Consider the following 23,822-nt stretch of genomic DNA (forward strand, 5'->3'; position numbering starts at 1 on the left):
ATACATTCTGCGCCGAGAGACAGTTGCATGAGACAATGAAAATCAGGCAGTGAGCAAAATAATCTTAACAACATAACGCGAATTCATTAAATTTAGAACATATTTGATAAAAAAAAAAAAAAAAATTATTAGATTAAAGTTGTGGGCCTTAATATAAAGATATACTTAATATTATTTATTGATTTAATTGCTAAGAATGTTCTTTTGCATGATTAAATATTAAAAATTTAAAACACATTCTCAGTATTAGGTGAACAAAATGCGACAGAGATAATAGAAATCTATCCAAATGCATGCATTTATTACAGCTGACTTCAAGTTTATTATTGATAAAACTAACTTTGTTACACTTGTCGATTAGTTGACAAATACGTAAATTTTTCATAAATTAAATCCCGAGTACGTATTTCTCTTCTTCGGGTAATTCCTTTGAATGCGAAATCAAATTACGCGTGGACTAATATTTGGCTCAATTGGCTGTGTACAGATCTTCGAGTGCTTAATTACCAAACTAATGAGGGATTTATTAATTTAATCATTATCATGTAAATTTTGAAAATTTATAACACTGTAAGTCTGCCACCTTTATAATAAATGGTCAATTTACTTAGTTCATTTTCACTCTTTTAAATTCAAACCACTTTCGGAGTAATTTATATTAGAAAAAACGTACAACATGTTACCACATCGACATGTGTCCTTTGTAGATATTTGAATCGGATGATGAAGCTAATCCCCATTTAGCAACACTATGTGTTGGCTAATAGAAAACAATTGATTTTTTATTATGATCCTATGAATAAATTGGGTACAATCTTGATTTAACGTCAGCAGATCTTTATTCTTTAGATAATTAGTAGTTTAATCTCGTATTTTTCTTTATTATTATTGATCATGCAAAGATTAAAGATCAACTTCCATTTCTAAGTTGAAGACCGATTTACTACTTGAACAATGAGTTCAAGATTATTGATCCATATATTCTTTTGTATGCATGAAACTCAAAGCCTTTTTTCAGAAGATTTTTTTACATGATCTCAATTTAGAAGTGTTTTAGTTTTTTTATAATAATTTTTGGAAATTTCAAAAAAAATCTCTATTATAATTCCTTCCAAATTTTTTATTTTAAAAAAAAATAATTGTCATTTTACATATTTGAGGGTAGTAATTTACAATTCTGCAACATGTATATCCATTTTGTACAACTATTTCGACTTGATTTGAGTTTCAATGTACATATATATGTCAAACTAGTTGTACAAAATCAATGTACAACCAGTTTAATTCATTAATTTATGCCAAAATTGACAGTAACAATGAAATGACTTGTAAGAAAGCAGCTGGTGACACGACTTGCATGATTTTTGTGGGATACGAAATGGGTAGAATTGTGAAAATATTTCAAAATATAAATATACTAATAATATTAAACATGATTAAAGTAAAACATGTTCTTAAGGTCTTGTTTTAAAGCATTTTTGCATTTATTATATCGATTTAGTCATCAAGTTCCTACGTTTTTTTTGCAAATCATTTCAAATGCTAAAACCTATACAAGGTGATGCATCATATACATATTTTATAATGTATAATGTATATAGATTTTAATCTAAGTCAAAATCAACAATTAATTTTAACCACATAATTTATGAGTTACACAACTTTCCAACCACACATTTCATTATTTTCGATTAAAATTTACAAAAGAATATGATTTTAATCACTATCAAACAATGGCTTATTCTACTTATAAAAATTCAACTTCGAAATCAAATTACACATGTTTATATAATTTAATTACTTCATTCCATGTGATTTTAAGTTACCAATACTTTGATTGAATGTGATTAAATCATTGCAATAGGTTCTTACATAATTTATTTTCAATAAGTACATTTAGCCAACTCACTTATGTGCTCGTTTCTTGTAAATATAGTCTTATTTAATCCAAAAGTCATGTTAATATTATGATCTCAATCACAATCATTTTATGTATCTGTTAATCATTCTTGATATTTTTCTGGCCACGAATATTTAAATCCAAACCCTTGTTTGGTCCCCCTTTTTAAAACTATTCTTTCACAAATTTATTTTTAACAACATATTTTATAAGATTCACAATTTTTATTAATTTTTTAATTATATATTTCATTAATTTTTAATAAAATATAATAAAATTTTAATCGAAACTAAACATGCGCTACATCAGAATCTCCCTATGTGAAGCTTTTGGGGAAAAAAATTAAAAAGCAAAAGAATAAGGAAATTTGATAAAATTGAAATCTTTAGCACCAAGTGGCCATCTTCTCCGGCGGTCAATTTATGGCATCAGTCACAAACTTTTTAGTTTAACACATGGTACAATACCCTCTGCAGTGGACTTTGAATAGTATAACATTAGACCAGTAAAATCTCTACACGTACTTATTAAAAATTCACTTTTTCAGTCCCCTATAAAATCACCTAGATTAACTTCTTGTACTTCAATTTCAATTCTCTCTCACATAACTGACACTTTTGGTTTTTCCGAGGAACGCCCACAAAGGCACAATACCCGGTGCCTCCTGTTCACCACCAACCAATAAGCAGACTCAAAAAGAGGAAAGGCCAACAAAGAAGGCTAAAGAAAAGACCTCTTTTTCTTGAGAATCTCAAGTACCACATCTGTCTTAACTTTGTCCATTCATTCATGTAAGTTTATTGGAATTTTTTCATGTTTTTTGAGCCCTTTTCTTGTTCAAATTTATCTGTTTCATTGCCTTGATTTCATCTACAATCTGCAATATTGTCATTTATTGCATTCTCCAATTATGCACTATCCCATTTTGCCATCCCCACCTCAATATTATGCATTTATTGGAGCTTATCAACTCTTTATACAAAACCCACAAAATTTTTTAATCAATTTTCATAGTTGACGAAAGGTTTCACCGACAGATATTGAGTTAAATAAAAACTTCGAAAGGTAACTTTTGAAGAATCTGGTTTATACCCAAAAGCGTATATGCTTTGCCATTTTTTCCATTATTAGTTCATCTTCTCCAAGCTGTCTTTTCACTGTAAAGTTTACACTATTCTTCAAGAAAAAGGAACTCCCTGGCGTCTCTCTTATAATATATATTTTTCCCGTTTACCCTTTATTAATATACTTGCATGAACTTATTCAATTTTTATTATACTACAAGTGGTATATATACACAAAATTTTCCTTTTTGGTTTATTTCTTAACGTGTTCGATCTTCCTTCCTGTCTCCGTTTCTCCTGCAAATGGTATTTTTTTATATTCCCAGTTGAACTCTCCATTTATCACTTCTTTATATTATACCTTTTTGAACAATTAATGGTTGACATGTATTAACTCTCCTTAAATGTCGATATCAAACATTTTTTTATATATCAATAGATGATTAAATGGAAACCGGCCGTCTTGTTTTTCTTGCTTAAACTTTCACCCATTATAGAAAAATTCACAAGTATTTCTCACTTCGATTTAATTCTTGCTAACGGAAGTCGACTGCTTTCTTTCAGCTCCATTCGTGTAGCAAATCAATGAGAACAGACGAAAAAATATCTAAGGTATTAAGGATCTAGATGTACAGAATTTTTAATAGAAATTTGTTTAGAATAAGATTTAATTTGTTATTCTGTATTAATAGTTTTATTTTTTGCAGGCTTCATGGCCAAAAGTGGTGGCCAGAAAATGGTTGAACATGAACAGTGGCGCAGAAGAATATCATTCAGACTATAGAACGAAAGGTAGATTTTCTTCACAATTTTTACTATTTCATATTTTTTATATATTTTATTTAGATCACCTGTTAATATTACATCAACTTTTGAAATCAGCTTTTTCATATATGAGCGAAAGAAGGAAAAGTTGCTCCGACGAGGCACGCTCCGTCGTCGTACCAGAAGAATTATCTGGTAAGCGTCGTTTGCCTCAGATTTATTTATTTTTGAATTATTATGATTCAAAATGCCTTTTTTTTTTCTTTTTTTTAAAATTCTAACTGCAATATATCAACAGTAACGGAAATATTTTTCTGGCACTTATTTGCCACGTGGATGTAGATGCTAGCTTATTGTTGTTGATTAGGCTGATTGATTTTGCTTTTAGCTTTATTGTTTACCTAATCACGTCTTAATCTGATTTATGTAACCAGTGGATTGGTTGATGGGGGCAAGTAACAAAATCAATCGGCCAGGATTCGACCTTCAGTCCGCACCATCACCTATCAACAATAGCGTCGACCACATCCTCAGGTGAGGCAAGAATAATTACATGTTTATTCTTTCTTTATTAATATTGTCCAGTACAATGAAATTCACTTACTCACGGGTGGGGTGGGGGTTTACTTTTAGTAGATCAACAATAAAAAAGGTTCTATACTAGTTGCCTAAATCATTGAGCTACAACTTTTTCCATGTTTAGCTTCAAATCATGTGGCCTTGATGTCATCGCTAGACTATTCTATAGGGGCTTAGCCTTTCTCAAATTTTTAGCTTGTATTTTAAATTACAAATTATGCTTTGGGGTCTATTTGTGCTTCAATTATGAAATTTTTTATATTAAACTTGATATTGTTGTAGCGAATAGTTTTTAATTAATAATCTTTTCAAGCATATCTTTTCTACTGTTAATCAACAACCTTTGTAAGTGAAAAATTCGGTTTATAATCATACGCGATAATTTTAATTGTAGGATGTTCTTGGGAACATGGAATGTAGGAGGCAAGCCTCCACATGATGGATTGAACATGGAAGATTGGTTAGGCACTACAACAAAAGCTGATATATACGTACTCGGGTATGTCGATTCCCCCTTTTCTTCTAAATTTAGAAGCTCGGTGAAATTGTATTTATGAAACTAACAAGTCTTATCTCTTCTTGTTTATGAAACAGATTCCAGGAGATAGTACCTTTGAATGCAGGGAACGTACTTGGCCCAGAGGATTGTGCTCCTGCAGCAAAGTGGCTTTCGTTGATCAGACAGGCTCTAAATGGTGAGCCGAACAATTCCAGTCACAGTAATACTGTTAGTTCTATGCTGAAACAGTCTCCGGGCTCAAACGATCAACAACAAATGACTCCGAATTCAAGAGTCAGCTTTTCAGATTTGATGTCATTAGAAGATGAGCTTGATCATGATGTTTTTGAAAGATTTTTGAGTTTGAGATCAAGTTCATATTCTAGTGAAGAAGGTTCGTCTAGTCCACCAAGTGAGCCAGCTACACCTGGTATGGTACAAAATCAATATCGACTCGTTGCCAGTAAACAAATGGTTGGGATCTTCCAGTGTGTATGGGTTCGTGAGGACTTGTGTCAGCAGATTAGCTCCCTGAAGGTTTCTTGTGTTGGAAGAGGCATTATGGGATACCTCGGAAATAAGGTATAACTATACGACGTTTTAGTTTGATGAAATATTTCGATATAATTGAGAACTAATATTTTTTACACGTGAATTGTTTTATTTATGGAATTTCAGGGATCGATATCTATCAGCATGACATTGTATCAAACAACGATTTGCTTTGTGTGCACTCACTTGACCTCGGGAGAGAAAAAGGGCGATGAAATTAGAAGAAATTTGGATGTTATGGAAATTTTGAAGAGAACAAGATTTTCTCATCCATGTCGAATACCAGGAAAACCCACTCCACCCGACAACATTTTGGATCATGAGTAAGTACTTTTAGAGCTTAGTCAATGTTTAAATAAAGAGTACAAGTATATGTTGATTAATTATGCTGATTAATTTTCCTTCAATATTAATCCAGCAAGGTATTTTGGATAGGAGACTTGAACTATCGACTTGCATCTGTTTGTGATGAAACATATGAGCTACTCAAGATTAAAGATTGGCAAGCACTTTTAGAGAAAGATCAGGTAAATGAATTTCCATACTGATATTACTCACAAGAAATGAAAGTTGGAATGTGAAAAGAAAATTTTATGATAAATTTTCTTTAAAAAGTTGTTATTATATGTTGCAGCTGAGGATAGAACAAAAGGCTGGTCGAATATTTGATGGTTGGAAAGAAGGGAAAATAGAATTTGCCCCGACTTATAAATACGTTGCCAATTCTGACAATTACGTTGCTCAAACATCTGCATCTAAAGCGAAGCGTAGGACTCCTGCCTGGTAAGATTTTCTAAAAATTTTAATAAATTTCTTTTAAAACTGCTTTTTGGACTCATGATTAAACATATTAGTATCCTACCATTGAAATTTTCCAAGTCAACTATGTAGAAATGGGGACTACTTGTGGACAGAAATTTCAATGAATAATGTTTTTGATTTCATAATTTTATGACAAATTTGGTCAAATAAACTGGTGGTGGGAATATCTTGAGAAAGAAACTTTGAATTTGAAAAATTGACAAAATTCCAAGAACGGGTTAGGAGACATTTGAACAGGGGCACATGATGTTCAAGTATATTTTATTCTACTCTGACTAATATTCCATTCATTAGCACCGTCCAATTACCCAATATGATTCTCTTGTTAAAAAAGTCATAATTTCCTGCTTAAATTTGTTAAACGATATATCTAAGGACTCGTTTTGGCAAAATTTTAAAAAAGTCAAAAGTTGTTTTGTAATATTTGTTTCTTGTTTTTCTTGAATAAATGGCAGGTGTGACAGGATTTTGTGGAAAGGTGAAGGGTTAAAGCAAATGTGCTACGTTAGGGGTGAATCAAAATTCTCAGACCACAGGCCAGTTTATTCACTTTTTACAGTACAAGCAGATAATGTAACCAAGAAGGAGAAACCCACATCGATAATTGGTTCAAACACCCCTGAACCATCAACAGCAGATAAATTATTTTCAGAAACTGCTGTTTTATCCGCAACAGAAAAATTCATGTTCATAACCAGGGCACAGAGTTGCAGGCAGAAAACCTCAAGGTTCTCTCTCACAGCCCGACAAGTAACCAGCCAATAGAAGACTCCAAGATGGAAGATACAGACAAATGAAATACTGACACGCGGGTACTGTGATTGACAGAAATCACCCACCTTTGAACTCTCCCCCGTGTCTCAAGCAACCTGCAAATGGGAACAGCAGAGAGGATAAAAGAACGCGCGGGTCACGATGGAATGGTGGGGGCTTGCTGGGTGATGGACACGTGGTTGTACGGTAGAAGAAGGTGGTTCCCCAATTGTGCATAGTGAAATTTTGGGTTATGCGCTTTTGAGGAATTTGCTTCGGCTTTTGCAGAAGCGTTGGTTAGTTTTTACATTTCCTGGTTAAAGCTGAAGTGTTAATAAGAGAAATGGTGGAATTTTTTTTCATAATAGGAAGTAGGAACTGTTGGAGTAAAGAGTTGATTTTTGTTTCTATTTTTGTCAATTGAATGAAAGGTTTTTTTACGTGTCTAAACTAGGGCTGGACAAAACTCCCGAACCGAACCCGAATCGAACAGAACCGAACCCGACGGTTCTTCTCAAGTTAAATACCCGAACGAGTATTTGAATCAGAAACCGACGGGTATGGTTCGGTTCTCGGTTCCAGGCCAAGACCCGAAGAACCGAATAAGAACCGAATCTCCGTAATTTTTTAAATTAATTTCTTTTAAATAAGTAAAATTATTTTATTTTTTCTAAATAAATTTGTTAACTAGTTAATTTAGTTCAAACTCCAAAATATGATTTTCCAATTTCTAATATTCAGTTCAAAATCGACTTAATCAAATTGACCTCAATTTTATCCAAATTTGTTATTCTACTGTAGTGTCGTTGCTACCGGAGAAAATCGAATTAAAATTCTATAACATCTCTCTTAATTATTTTGAGCTCGCTATCTGTCTCTTTCTTGATTTTAATAATCAAATTTATGAAGAACTCAATAAAGTTAGACGTGAAACACATAAGATTGAACTACGTTATTTTGTAAGAGCTAACATTAAATATATCATTAATTAAATTAACGTAACTTTGTATATATTAAAAAATTTAATTATAATATGGAACCAAATGGAACCGAACCGGACCGAACCGAACCGAATGGAACCGAACCCGAACGGTTCTGTAATTAAATTTGGACCGGACGGTTCCACTTACTAAATACCCGAAAATTTCGGGTCGATTCGGTTCTCGTTAGAACCGAACCGAACCGGACCATGTCCAGCCCTAGTCTAAACATAATTTGAGGTAGTGTTAATGTTGGGCTCTGATGTCAATTCAGTGGACTTGGCCCATTTTCATTATTTGATCCATTGCTTGATAATTCAAAAATGGAAGCTCAAATCCTGGATTCAATATATGGTATATCGCATTACCACTTAACGCTCAAGTTGTCAATTGTCTGGAACGTCGATCACCATCTACGATCAATGGTGTCGATGTGTGAAAAGTCGAGGAGTATCCAAAATTATCATGAATTCACAAACCACAATATTAATAGTAATAAAAGTGCAGTAAAATAAAATCAACGCAGAAAATTTTTCGACCAAAGCCTCAGAGGTTCGATGACCACTTCTAACACCTAATCCTCTATTGAGCATCCATAAAGATGGATAAAACTCGATTGCACTATAAAGCCCCAAAAATAGACATCAAGTATACAATAATGTTCCAAAATATTACAAAGTAATAAGTCATAAAGACTTATCTTATGAAGAACACCAAAAAAACCGGCCCTATTCCACACTAGAATTGGCCAAGATCACAAAGATCTCACAAGCAACCAAACTGCCCTCTCTCACATGACAATTACAGGTGCTTCTTTCACAGCAAGTAACATTCCACCAAGGAACACAGTAAACCAGCCACTATCACACACATGAAGAGGCTGAGATCACTAAGATCTCACAAAAAACAAAGGCAAAACTCGAATCCCACATATTTGAATCATCCAAAACTGAAATAGTACAATGCCTATATGGATCTATAATATTTCTTGATGTTAACAGATTTTTCTTCCAGAAATTACTCCAAGAAACAAGCCTTAATCTCACTAAGAAGAAAATGGGTTTTTCGCACAGAAGAGAGAGAGAGGTGCAGGGGCCGAATATGAGAACTAGTGGAGAGAGAGAGAGAGTCTTCCAAAAAAGGGATAGCCCATGAGTCAAAGACCATCCATTTTAATCATAGCCACACAATTTAATCCAACGGCTCAAATCCCATTTCAAGTAGCACAATCCGGGTGATAATGGAGCAGCCAATAATCAACAACCACGTGGAACATCACTTAAAGAAGTCGCTGTTGCAAGAAACACGTTTTCTCCAAATTAATTTTGGAATACTTTCTCAAGAATCTCCACCTTGCTTCCCAAATTTAAGCCTATAGTACAGCCAGTAGCTTTACCAACATTTATAATTTCATTTGTTCTATTATACCTATACAATCAATGAAAAGAGTCAATAGATAACATCTTTAAACAGTTTTGAAACTTATTTAAAGGTATCACCTTAGTTCTCATATCAAATGGATTATATAAAGTGGGTATTTTATTAATTTTCAGCAACCCCTTTAAAATAATATCACTTATAAAATGGTATTTTACATCAACATGTTTTGTTCTATCATGGAACACGGGATTCTTACTCAAATGGATTGTACTTTGATTGTCAGAATATAGTATTGGATTAGAGTCCACAAAATCAAGTTCATTCAACAAACCGTGTAGCTATATACCTTCTTTAATGGCATCAGTGGCTGCAATATATTCAGTATCGGTGGAAGATAGAGCAACAATTTTTTGTAACTGAGATTTTCCACTTATCACAGTACCACACAAAATGTAAAAATAAGATGAAGTTGATTTTCTATTGTCTCTATTTCTAGCAAAATTAGAATCTGTGAAACCCTTTAAAATTATCTTCTCTTTGTCTATTTTAAACATCAAACCCAAGTTAAATGAACCCTTTAAGTATCTCAATAACCACTTTAAGGCTTTCCAATGAGTTTCACCAAAATTCCCATAAATATACTCAAAACACTAATACTAAAAGCCAAATTAGGTCTAGTACAAATCATTAAGTACATGAGTGAACCAATAGTATTAGTATAAGGTATTTTAGACATTCTTTCAAGTTCATCTTCAGTTTTTGGATACGAATCAGATGTTAAAATAAAGTGATTTGCAATGGGTAAAGTCACAGGTTTACAATCAAACATATTAAATTTCTTAAGGATCTTATTGACATACTCTTGTTGCCTTAAAAACAAGGAATTAGATTTTTCATCTCTTATAATATGCATGATAGGTATTTTCTTGGTGGAACCAAGGTCATTCATATCAAATTCTGATTTTAATTTGTATTTGATATTATCAATTTCAGATTTATTGGCACTAGCAAGAAGCATATCATCAACATAAAACACAATATACAAAGAATTTTTACCTCCATTTTTTTTACAATAAAGACATGTATTATAATTGCTTCTACTAAATCCAAGCTTCAAGACAAATGAATCGAATATTTTATACCATTGTCTTGGAGCTTGTTTTAGGCTGTACAAAGATTTTTTCGACAAACACACTATTTTTTCAGGATTTCCTTTAATAAATCCTAAAGGCTGTTTCATGTAGATCACTTCATCCAATTCACCATATAAAAATACAGTTTTTGCATTTAGTTGATTAAGTTTCCACTTAAATTGCACAATCAAAGCAATAATACATCTTATAGTTGTATATTTAACAATGGGGGAAAAAATCTCATCATAATCCACACCCTCTTTTTGTGTGAAACGGTAATACCCCGAACTTCATGTTCTACATTTGGCCAATATGATTCATGCATTCCATGCTAATTACATTGTCATTTGCATCAATTTCCTAATTGTTCTCTCTTAAAAACGTGTGTTTGATCATCGAGGCTTTAAAATCTTTATATAGTGATGATTTTTGACTCCTTGACCTAAGTAGTGAATTTCACATTGAGCTATGATAGAAAATTAGGTTAACTAAATGTTGAAGATTAGCTTGGTAAGTAATGGAAATCGAAAAGGTCGAAAATTAGTATCGACAAAGGTTCAAACTTTCCATTCGGTGGATCGAGGTCATCTTAAACTCTAGATAGGTAATTGACACATTTGGAATGTGAAGCATGAAGTGGCATGATCAAAACTCAATAATATATGTCTCATATGACATTATAAATATTGAGGTGCGAACTGTTGAAATCGCTTGAGAATCGGGTGTCAATCGGGTAAGAAATTAAATGAACAGTTGAGAAATTAACTCTATAAAATACTTTGGGATCTTAGGACAAGTGAAAGGGATTGTAAGCATGTTAAAATAAGCCAAGGATACTTGATTTGTACCTGCAACGATAGATATAAAATCAGATTTTTGCTACAAGTGACCACCTCTTGCGTGTACACCTCGTGCTTGGGATGTTTGTCATTTTAACGCTCAATTTCTTCAACCTTAAGTTATCAATCTCGTGTATACTCTCTAACCACTTAATATAGGATATATATATATATATATATATCTTAAAAGACACAAATGAATCCAAATATAATGGTTGAAAGTCAAGTATTGCTGCCACGAAGACACCTCATGCTTGGGGTATTTTGACATTTTAACACTCAATTTCTTTAACCTTGTTGACATCCGAACTCCAATCTGGTAAAAACAGTTTACTAACCCCACCTTAGTTAAATATAAGTTCAGCCCACACTCCCAGGTTGGAGTTACCCGCCGTTATCTTATAAAAATATCATGATTACCCCTTGTCACATCACCCTATCAATCAGAGACACTTGCCACAGGTGATGTCATCGCCGCCCGGAACAACCAATTCCAAGTCCTCGAACTCCAACCCCTTACAGGTCATCATTACCTGGGTAATACATTGACACATGACCATCGACCTCATTGACCAATCACAGGAGAATTCGGCGACCCGAGTTCCGAGCTCGGTACTGTTGCTGATTTGATATAATTTCGACTGAAACTATGTATAAATAGTTGAATAGGACCCTTGTAAAGGCAAGAAAAAAAATTCATATAACGACTTATCGCACAATCACACAAAAATGACATCTTTGTGATCTTTTCTAAGCATAAATCTCCTTTTTTCTTAAAATTGGTTCAAAATTATCCTTGCTAATTTTGACATCAACAGTTTGACGCTAGAAGGAGGGCCCTAATTGTGAAAAATAGTTTCATTTGCTCCATAAAAAAAAAAAAATTCAAGAGTTATGTGTCATAGCTTAAGTTCCAAAAATCCATCTCACACATGCCCTTATGAAACGAATATACCACTGAGTTCTCCACAACAGCAGGACCCTCAAATGATCGTAATGAGGAAAGCCCTAGAAAAATTGGCAAATGCAGTGGGACGACTGGAAAGGAGCCAAGCCCATTCGTCCCCACCAGATACCGAGGTGGATTCCCCTATAAGGACAAAGGCAAAGCGTCCCTCCACCAAAAGGACTCTCCACTTTTCAAGAGGATAATCATCAAGAAGCCAAACCGACGAGGTCAAAAGCAAGGAACCTGAGGCGAGAAGGACTGCAAGTGTGTTCGACAGATTGGGGACCCATCACTTGCTGGCCCCTACGTAAGGACAAACCGACCTGAAACGTCATTTGGAACAAATAGAACCCGAACTAAACGCGCTAAAAAAATGCATCGCCGAACTGGAGGCTAAAAACAAAGGTGGCACAAAAGGTTACCAAACCAAACGACATTCCCCCTTTACCGAGGATGTCCTTATAGAACCACTGCTTGAAAAATTGAAAATTCCCCAGATTGCCGCATACGAAGGGAATAGTGACCCCCTCAGTCACCTTGATAAATACACCTCGTGGATGGAACTATAAGGGGCAAGCAACGCTATCATGTGTCGGGCATTCTCCCTGACTCTAGGGGACAAAGCCCAAAGATGGTTTAGGAGACTACATGAAAGGTCGGTAAAAGATTGGAATGACCTAGCCATGGCATACTTATAGGACTATACCCAAAGAACGTCTAGTGAGCATTAAGCAGGGAAGAAGTGAATCCCTCAAAAGCTATCTGAGTAGGTTCAACAAACAATCCATGGAAGTGGAAAAAAATCTGACGATGCGGCACTCATGGCCGTATTAGCAGGACTAAGACCCAAAACGAGATTCTGGTGGTCAGTACACGAGGACGGTCCAAGGACTTATCACGAGTTCCTTAACCAAGTTGAGAAATACATAAGCGCTAAAGAAGCAACCTCTGACCAAGAGAAAGCAAGATGCAAAATTGACCTCAGTGATGTGGTGAAAGAAAAAAACCAAGCCGCAGTCCTCAGCCAGAAAGAAAGAAGGACAGGAGAGAAAGAGAACGTTCCAGGGCTCAGCCATACAAGTTCCGGGAGTCTCCTTGGAAGAGGTATTCACGCAAGCCAATACAAAAAAAAAACATTTCGCAGACCTATCGTCCTAAAGGATGGATAGGCCGCACAACGCCAAGGACGATACCGCCGATACTACAGGACGGTGGGCCATGATACTGATAACTGCCGAGACTTGAAAGAGGAAGTTGAATCCTTAATTCAACGAGGCCTGTTATAGGAGTTTGTTGCCAAGCCAAAAGAAGCAGATCGACCTGCGATTCAACAGCCACAGCTATAAGGGGCCCTATACGAGCCCAACAGGCGATCCCTAATCGTAACCCACCTCCACATGCCGAAATCAAAATGATGGTTGGCGGAAATCAATATATTGAAGGATCCAGAAGGGCCAGGCAAAAGCAAGCCCGAAGTGTAAAAATCGTGCCGAACTACTGGTATCATATCCCTAGGACCGGCATTGACCCTGAATCGTTTTGGTTAACAGAAGAAGATTCTAAAGGTATCCTCCAAGACCAGAGTGACGCCCTAGTGGTCACATTGATGGTTGCCGGAGTAAAAGTCCACCGCACTCTAGTGGACAATGGAAGTTCGTTTAACATACTGTACTCACGAACCTTGAGGCAGTTGGAAATATCAGTCCGCTACCTCCAACCATATCCAAGGAAGTTACAGGGGTTTTCAGGGGATCCTATTGAAGCCCTAGGTCAGATAGTCCTTAGTGTGGAGCTAGGCGAAGCTCCTCGCCAAAGAAGAATCTTAGTGGATTTTGTGGTGGTCGATCTACCGTCCAACTACAATGCAATATTGGGACGGCCCATTTTGCACGAACTAAAGGCTGCCACATCAGTTTATCATTATTGCGTGAAATTCCCCACCCCTTACGGGACTGGAATTATCCAAGGGGATCAAGCTACTGTAAGGGCCTGCAACGTTGACCTGCCAAGGCCACAAGTCTACATGCTGAGGAGTAGCACAAGCCGAGGAAGCCAGACCAAAGAGACCAATCATTGCAGATCTCTCGGAGATCGGCATAACAGAAAAGAATCTCAGAAAAGCCACAGACGAGCAACTATCTTTTGACGAGAAGGAAGCAAACCCACACCCTTACCATGGAGTTATGGTAATCTCATTGCCTGTAGCCGGGGTAACCATTCCCAAAGTCTTGATGGATACAGGAAGCTCTCTGAACATCCTATTTAGCCACACCCTTAAATGGATGGGTATCCCTGCTAACTTTCTTCAACCATACCTAAATATAGTCCTAGGATTAAGCGGAGCCTTGACTTTTGCCAAAGGATCAATTAAACTCAAAGTTGAGTCTGATTTAGCACCTCGACAGTTGAAGATGAACTTCGAGTTCGTGGTGTTCGACACCCTCTCCCCTTATGATGCTGTGATGGGACAGCCCCTACTCTTCAGCCTGAGAGCAGCAGTTTTCCTATATCACTATTCTATCAAGTTTCCCACACCCCATGGTGTGGGTAAAGTCAAAAGAAACAGGGAGCTCGCCGAAAGATGCTAATGGAAAACCTGTGTTAGCCATCAACGCAGCTCCCTGGAGGTACAAATGGCAAACATATGGGAATCCGAACTCATTTCCTTAGATCCACAAACCAGGATCGAAGGCAGAGAACCCGTAGAAGAACTAGAAGTAGTTCGAGTCTGTGTCAATGACTAAACAAAGGAATTCAAAGTCGGGTGCGAGTTGTAGCCCTCCATCCGAAGCAAGATTGTGGCTTTCCTTAAAGAGAACCTCGATGTTTTCACCTGGGATAACAGTGACATGAGAGGAATATATCTTAATATTGCATGCCACAAATTACAGGTGGATCCTTCAGTTCAGCCAAAGTAGCAAAAACGGCGACCTCTGAATCCTAAAAGATATGAAGCACTCAACAAAGAGGTACAAAAGCTATTGAACAACGATTTCCTCCATGAAGCGAAATACCCAAAGTGGGTCACGAATCCAGTCTTTGTGAAAAAACACAACGGAGATTGGAGGGTATGCATAGATTTCACCTATCTCAACAAAGCATGCCCCAAAGACAGCTTTCCGTTGTCGAGAATAGATCAAATGGTGATGCCACCGTCGGACATGAGCTACTCAGCTTCATGGACGCGTATTTCGGATACAACTAGATACCGATGTACAGCCCGGATCAGGAACATACCTCATTTGTAACTGATCGAGGTCTTTATTGCTACAGAGTAATGTCATTCGATCTCAAAAACGCTAGCGCCACCTACCAGCGACTTGTGAATTCCATGTTTTCCCAGTAGATCGGAAAAACAATGGAAGTATATGTTGACGATATGCTGGTCAAAAGCGTCAAGGCCGAGGACCACTGTCAACACCTAATCGAAATGTTTGATATACTGAGGAAGTATGGAATGAAGTTAAACCCGAGGAAATGTGCTTTCGGGGTTAGTTCTGGAAGATTCCTAGGTTACATTGTAAACAACCGAGGAATGGAGGCAAACCCTGAAAAAATACAAGCTATCATCCAAATGAAGCCTCCAACCAAACCCAGAGAAGTACAAAGTTTAACCGGAAGGGTTGCCGCTCTTAGTCGGTTCGTCTCCAAATCTACGGACCACTGCAAACATTTCTTCGACACATTACGAGGTGGAAAGAAGTTCGAATGGACCAAAGAATGCCAGGACGCCTTTAACGAGCTAAAAAGACAACTAGCCCGACCTCCGGTGCTTTCAAAACCTAAAGCAGGCGAGGCCCTGAAGATATATTTATCTGTTTTAGAGCATGCCATTAGTACCATTCTAACCCGAGAAGAAAAGTACCATTCTAACCCGAGAAGACAATGGTGTTCAACATTCGATTTATTATGTAAGCAAAGCGCTTCATGAAGCCGAGCTCAGATATTCGACTGTAGAAAAATTGGCATTCACCCTGCTGATGGCAACACGAAAACTGAGGCTATATTTCTTGGAACACCCCATTGAGGTCTTGACCAACTCTCCATTGAGGCAAACGCTACAAAGGCCCGATACCTCTGGACGGATGGTAAAATGGGCAGTGGAGTTCGAAAAATTCGACATCAAATACACGCCTCGTTCTTCTATAAAGGGCCAGGCACTCGCCGACTTTGTCTCTGAGTTCTGCAACGTCCCAATTGAAGAACAACAGAAAGAAACCCCTTGGAAACTTTATGTCTACGGTTCATCCACTGGAGAACGATCTGCCAACGTTGTATTAATCAGCCTCGATCACCGCATGTTCTGTGAAGCCTTGCCATTTGACTTCAATGTCTCAAATAATGAGACTGAGTACGAAGCTCTTATTGCTGGAGTAAGGATGGCCTCGGGACTAGGGATCCCCGACCTAATCCTACACAGCGACTCCTAACTAGTCGTGAATCAGGTCAACGGTGTATATATGGCGAAAGAAGATAGGATGGACAACTACCTACGAGTTGTGAAAAAAGAACTTGAAAGGTTCAAAACCACCCAAGTCAAACAACTTTCTCGATCTCAGAACAATCACGCCGATGCATTGGCTCGCCTAGCCACCAGTGAGGGAATCGAGGAGTTTGATAGCATTCCCGTAGGAAGAATATCTCTACCGTCCACCAAGCTGGATAAAGCATTCCTTATGATGATAGACCCCAAACCAACTTGGCAGGACAAGATCATCACTTACCTGAAAATCGAAAAACACCCCGAAAACTCTGCGGAGGCTAGAAAGCTTCGAACAAGGTCAACCAGGTACACTCTCATTGATAATATACTATACAAACGGGGATATTCCACACCCTTTTTAAGATGCTTGAACGAAGAGGAAGCCCAGCACGCCCTGCAAGACGTTCACAAAGGAATATGTGGAAACCATTCCGGCGGACTCTCACTCGCCCACAAGATCATACGACAAGGATACTTTTAGCCTGCAATAAGACAAGATTCCCTTGAATTTGTCAAAAGATGCGATAAGTGTCAGCACCTCGTCCCCATCATAAATACTCCATCGCGTGAACTGAACCCAATGACAGTACCTTGACCCTTTGCAAAATGGGGGGTTGACCTAATTGGACCTATGCCCATTGGAAAAGGAGGTGTAAAATTCGCTATTGTCACAGTGGATTACTTCACTAAATGGGCTGAGACAGAGCCCCTTGCCACCATCACCGAGCAGAAAACCAACAACTTTTTGTGGAAATCAGTAATCTGCAGGTTTGGCATACCTCACTCCATTGTTATGGATAATGGAAAACAGTTCGACAACGTACGACTTTCGGATTTCTGCGAAGAGCTTGGCATCAAGAAACATTTCTCATCACCAAACCATCCACAGGGAAAAGGCCAAGTTGAAGCCATTAACAAGATTATTAAGCACACATTGAAAGCAAAACTTGACTTGTTTAAAGGAGGATGGGCTGAGGAACTCCCCAGTGTGTTATGGTCTTATCGTACTACTGTAAGGACAAGCACTGGAGAAACTCCGTTCTCACTGGCGTTCGGCATAGAGGCCGTGATCCCACTAGAAATCAACATTCCTTCGCTACGCATAATTGATTACAATAAAGAACAGAACCACATAGCTCTTCGCACGGAACTCGACCTAACCGAGGAAAAAAGGAATAACTCCGAACTCAAAAATGCCGTTTACAAATAGCGAAACGCTAAGTACTATAATCAAAAAGTGCAAAAAAGAGAATTTGAGGTAGGATCCCTTGTCTTATGGAAAGTATTCCTCTCCACAAGAGAGATCGACAATGGATGCCTGGGTCTAAATTGGGAAGGTCCCTATCGGTAATGAAGGTCCTGCTAAAAGGAGTATATGAATTGGAAGACTTGGGGGCTAGATCCTTACCCCACCCTTGGAATGCTGAACACCTTAAACAGTACTACCAGTAAACGAAAAAAGTCCCCTTGTAACGTCAATCACATCAATAAAAAAGGACTTTCCATTTCTTTTGAACCCTTTACTCAGCAATGTGACAGAATCTCATTAAGCCCTGCTCCATATGTAGGCCGATTTAAGGTCGCACGTGCTGCGACACTTAGTGGAAGATTCTTCCTAAGGAATCTCATTAAGCCCTGCTCCATATGCAGGTCGATCTAAGGTTGCATGTGCTGTGACACTTAGTGGAAGATTCCTCCTAAGGAATCTCATTAAGCCCTGGTCCATATGAGGTCGATCTAAGGTCACATGTGCTAGACACTTAGTGGAAGATTCCTCCTAAGGAATCTCATTAAACCCTTCTCCATATGCAGGCCGATCTAAAGTCGCATGTGCTACGACACTTAGTGGAAGATTCCTCCTAAGGAATCTCATTAAGCCCTGCTCTATATGCAGGCCGATCTAAGGTCGCATGTGCTGCGACACTTAGTGAAAGATTCCTCCTAAGGAATCTCGTTAAGCCCTGCTCCATATGCAGGCCTATCTAAGGTCGTATATGCTGCGATACTTAGTGAAAGATTCTTCCTAAGGAATCTATAGAGTCGGGCATTTCACGGTTGGACGAGCTAAGGCCATACATGGTACTACACTTAGTAAAAATGCCCAATGTATATGCCTAGTTCGGAAAACGAGTACTGCACAACTAAGTGAAATTCATTCAAAGTAATTCTACACACTATTGTAGTGCTCTTACAGTTTTTGCTAAGCCTGTAAGGAAAAGTTGTACTGAACATAAACAATTATCCATTCCAAAACAAAGTTCAATTGCAAGTCAAACACAAATTGACCAATCAAAATACCAAAAAAATAATGTTTTTTATCGCCTAAGGGTCTTGGGGGGCTGGGGTAGTATCTTCAACATCCTGAGCTGTCGGTATTACTCGAACTCCAACAGACTCCGACAACCTCCGCAACTCCTCCTTCTACCCCTTCAGTGCCTCATCCAGAATGGTCACATTGAGTTCAGGTTTCTCCTTCCTAATGTGCTCCCACCAACTCCTCCAGGGCTACCACGTAGACATCCTGGGCCTCGACGTCAAATTCGAAGGACTCCTTCCAGGCCTCTACCGCTTTATCAACCTTGGCCTCAGCCTCTTCGGCCCTTTTTGTGGCCTGTCTTGCCCTTTTGTTGGCCTCTTGTACCTTCTGGATGCCTCTTTAACTTTATCGCGCTCCACTTCTGTCGACCTCTGGCCTTTTCCTCTGAGGACCTCAACGCCTTGATCTCCCCCAGCAACCTCTCCTTGACATCGAGTTTGGAGTTCAGCTTGAACCCCATTTGGTTCAGCTTCTCTTCGTACTCCTTCTTCCTCTGAGCGAACTGGGCTTTTTCAGCCTCCATGCTATTGTAAAGGTTAAAGGCTTGATCTTTTTCCTCTATCAGTTTGTCCATCCCGGACTTCACCTGTTTTTCAAAAATCAAGTAAGTCATTAAAACCTTTACAAAATTAATCAAAAATCAAGAAAGAGGTATACCTTGTCCGCCACTGCCATCATGTATAAAACTGATCGGTGGCCATGGAGCTGACACTACAACAAAATTGTGATTTTACAAGTTTTTTTGCGACTTGCGAAAAGTTGTTGCAATAAGTGATTTAGCGCGACACATTTTTAAAGTTTGTCGCTAAGATTGTGGTGAAAAAAAATAATTATTAAAAAATATAAGACGACATTAAAGTTGTCGTGAAATGTGAGAAGTCGCAACAAACAATAAAGACCGTCGCCAAAAACATGACAGAAGTAGTGCCAAAATATTTTTTTGGTGGGAAACTTATAGCGAGAAGCTTTTATTTTTTGCAACAAAGCATTGGTGATGCAATAGATTTTACTTTTTGCGACAAGGAATATTCGTTGTTAAAAATTTTATAGATGAAGAAAAAAATTGTTAAAAGAAAATTGCTATTTGCATCGAACAAAAATGTTGCCACAGCTCTTCAGCAACATTTACCCACTACAAGAAATTTATACATTCCCTTCAAAATTTTGGGAGACAAATTGAGATTTGTGGGTGGATTTTACTTTTTTCTACAAAAAAAAAAAAAAAGAAAAAAGTTTTGTGCAGCTAAGATCTACTTCAAAATTTTTAATTGTGAGAGACTTGTGCCAACAAAAAAATTTGACGGGCAAGATATATCTTTTGGCAACAAAATTATTTGATTGATTTGTAGGCTTATAATTAGCGTGATTTTTTTTTTTCCATTTTATTCCTTATTCCACATTTTTTTACTTTCCTCTCCCTTTTCCCCCTAATCTTCCCCATGTTTTCTTTCTTCATCACAGTCCTCTCTTCTTCCCCCTTCGCTTTTTTTTCCCTACCCTACTCTGCTCCATCCCGCCACCAAATTACCATCCCACCACTTCAATCAGCCATTAGCCATCGAGCCCACTAGCCTAACGACCCAAGTTAGCGCCAGAGATAGCTTAGAGGTATCGTTTTTATTATTTTTATTTGTTGGATTGTTATCGATTTGTAGGGGAATATTGTGAAATGCAAATTGGTATGTTCGGTTTCTATTAATTTGTTTATTGGGTTGCTGTCAATTTATTTATTAGGTCGTAAGAGAATATCTTAGATCTACTGTAAAATTAAGGTTTAAATTCGATTGAATGTTATGGATTCAAAATTATCATTATGTTTTGTTGCGTGTTTCTGTTCTGTTGTTGATCTTGCAGTAGATCATTGTTGTCGAGTTGTTTGGAACACTTCACCTGTAGCCAGTTTTTAGGTTATGCCATAATTCCCAAAATGAAAAATAGGCTGCTATTAATTGATGTTTGTAGATGATGTTTTTGATTTTGTGTTAAACTTTATTTTACGAGGTAAACTTTATTTTACGAGATAAACAATGATGTTGTATGCAACATTAACTAAGAATATCAAGGTTCTCATGTATTTAGCCAAGTGCTTGAGACTCTGAATTAATTAGATATTAAAAAATTGAATACTGCTTTCAAACAAAATAACATTATGGCATTCTACATTATGCTAATAATGAAACTAAAACTGGAAGCTGCTCATGAGAAAGTGGCTCAGAAATCAGAGGTATTCCTTTTCATGTTGCTAAATTTTATTTTCATTCGTTTTATATAGCTTTTAGAACTTGTCACAATGAGTATGGCACATTTAAAATATGCATGAAGAAGCAATTATAAAAGTAATCGGTCAAGATTCCAGTATGAAGAAACGAGGAGAAAGTGAAGAAGAAGCAGGAAGAGTTAGCAAAGGCATTGGCCTTTTACAATATTTAATGAGATGTGGGGTTGAGATTTGTTTTTTACATGTAAAATCAACATTTTCCTTTAGGCTAAGATAAACATTGGCCTTTTCTCTGCATTGGCTTGCAGGTTGAAGTGTCAGAATCCAACTAATAGGCTATTGGATCAAGTTTCTCAGGAACATCCACATTTTAAATGGTATGCTGCTTTCAAACATTAAAGAAGGATATCTCTGATTTGAAGCTCTGTTTTTACTTAGACATGCACGATTTAGGCGCATTGCATGATATTTATACGATAATAGTTCTTGTTTACACTACTATGAACTATTAGTTTGCAATACTCTATATTAACTTCTTGATCAGTTTTTTTTTTCCTCGAGTTCTATAGAATGGAGATAGCCGAAATTTGTTAGACCCCTCTGAGAAATCCATTATTTGTAAACTGAATGAAGTGAATGAGCGATCACATTGTCTTTCTCTAAGACATTTGGGATAATGTTTGTTGATTTCTTAATCTATGTTGTACTCTATGAAATGACATGATGAGCACAAATGTCAATTTTTTTTCCTTCATTAGATAGTATTAAAGAAATAAAAGGATGAAGAAAAGGCTTCATGACCTTCCGATTGTGGTGTTAATGAACATTATGCCCATGATCTTCACTGACTGTCTAGGTTTGCCCAGCTACGAGCTCACCTAGCATTTGATAAAAATAGATTTAAAATACCACCGACTCTGGTTGCCAATCCAGCTAGTTCATAGCTGTGCATTTTCTTTGAGTTTATGATTTTTACTACTTGCATGAACATATTTCATATGCATGTATGTGCAATGTGATGAATTATATTACTTTTGAGTTGACTATGTTGATTTGTGTTGAGCTTTATGATGTTGGAAATTTGTCTTGTTTGTGATTGTAGATGGCACTATGCTGTGTACATTTGATGTATGCAATAGAACCGGAGGTCCTTTTGGGACCATGAGGTTCCCTGCTGAGCTGGCTCATTGAGCCAACAATGGCCTTGACATTGCTCTTTGGTTCTTGCAGCCCATCAAGGAGCAATTCCCTATCCTTTATCTTGTATCGATTCAGAATGTTTATATTATGAAATTTATTTGGTTTGTTTTATTAAGTATCATTTTTAGAGAAATTGAATTATTTTCATCCTCATCGTGCACATAGTTGGCTGCTGGTGGTGGTGTTGAAGTTACTAGAGGACTTAAAGTTTCAATTCATCCTGGAAGGCCAGTTAGTGAATTTTTTATTTTTTATTTATTATTATTTTATTTTTTTTCAACTGAAGCGATGCATTTAACAATTCTATGTTTACAATCTACATGTACGAATTGTGATATGCACATTTTTTTTTGAGTTATGATGTATATTCATTATTAAGAAGCTATGTTTTAGAATATGCAATATAACTTGTGTGCTTGTAAAGAGTAAGACACAATTTATGCCTTAATAAATTTAAATGTCTATTAATTAGAGGACCTAAGATTCCAATTCATCCTAGAAGGCCGGTTAATGATTATTTTATTTTATTTTTTCAACTCAAGCGACGTATTTAACAATTCTATGTTTATAATCTGCATGTACGAATTGTGATATGCACATTTTTTTATTTTTAGTTATGATGATGTCTATTCTTTGTTAAGAAGCTGTGTTTTAGAATATGCAATATAGCTTGTGTGCTTGTAAAGAGTAAGATACAATTTATCCCTTAATAAATTTATATGTCTATTAATTTTTCGCATTTGAACTTTGTCTTAAATTTGTGGTCACAGACATGTAGGAATTGAATCTAGATTTTTTGTATCATTTATCTTGTTAATATGAGATATTTGACATATTTTTCCTCTAGCAAATATTTCACTGCTTTTTATATGTTTATCTTTAACTAAAGTTGTGAAACTTTTTATTACAGGATTCCTCATTTAACCAAATAATAGAGTGTGGTTGAGCTGAAAGTATATCTTGGAGTCAAGAAGGTTATTTGATTGTTCCGTGCAGTTTTATTTTCTTCTTTTCAGGTTTGGTGAATCATACTAAGTAGTTCGATCATGAAATTAACATATATTTTATTGGTATTTGTTTTGGTTTTGGAGGTAACGAAGTTTGTAAATAATACTTTAATCTATATCTATTTGGTTGACAATGATGAGTTTTTTCTTTTTACGAAATCATTTAAATTTTAATAATTGTACATTGAAGCATTCCTTTCGTAAAGTCATGAGCTGTTTTTGATAAAGTAGTTTACATTTACTCTATGTTGCAAAATAAATTTAATTATAAGAAAAGCTCATCACATGAATAAATACTATTTTCACAAAATAATTTACGCAATAATTTTATAAGTCATAAAATAAAATACGTGACATAAAAATAATTATAAAATACATTAGG

At 36.6% G+C, this 23,822-nt stretch overlaps 1 protein-coding gene across 1 annotated transcript; it reads left to right on the forward strand.

Moving 5' to 3' along the window:
• The first annotated feature begins 2,502 nt into the window (after nt 1-2,502).
• Nucleotides 2,503-7,384, forward strand: LOC111388945 (type I inositol polyphosphate 5-phosphatase 8). Its single transcript, XM_023013778.1, has 11 exons — nt 2,503-2,691; nt 3,529-3,576; nt 3,672-3,756; nt 3,847-3,924; nt 4,164-4,263; nt 4,703-4,807; nt 4,903-5,389; nt 5,486-5,682; nt 5,778-5,886; nt 5,994-6,142; nt 6,637-7,384. The coding sequence occupies exons 2-11, from the start codon at nt 3,550-3,552 to the stop codon at nt 6,944-6,946; spliced, it is 1,647 nt and encodes a 548-aa protein (XP_022869546.1). The 5' UTR covers nt 2,503-2,691; nt 3,529-3,549; the 3' UTR covers nt 6,947-7,384.
• The last annotated feature ends 16,438 nt before the right edge of the window (nt 7,385-23,822 follow it).

The sequence above is a fragment of the Olea europaea genome, unplaced genomic scaffold (assembly GCF_002742605.1).
Source record: "Olea europaea var. sylvestris unplaced genomic scaffold, O_europaea_v1 scaffold537, whole genome shotgun sequence".
In the NCBI taxonomy this organism is placed as follows: Eukaryota; Viridiplantae; Streptophyta; class Magnoliopsida; order Lamiales; family Oleaceae; genus Olea; species Olea europaea.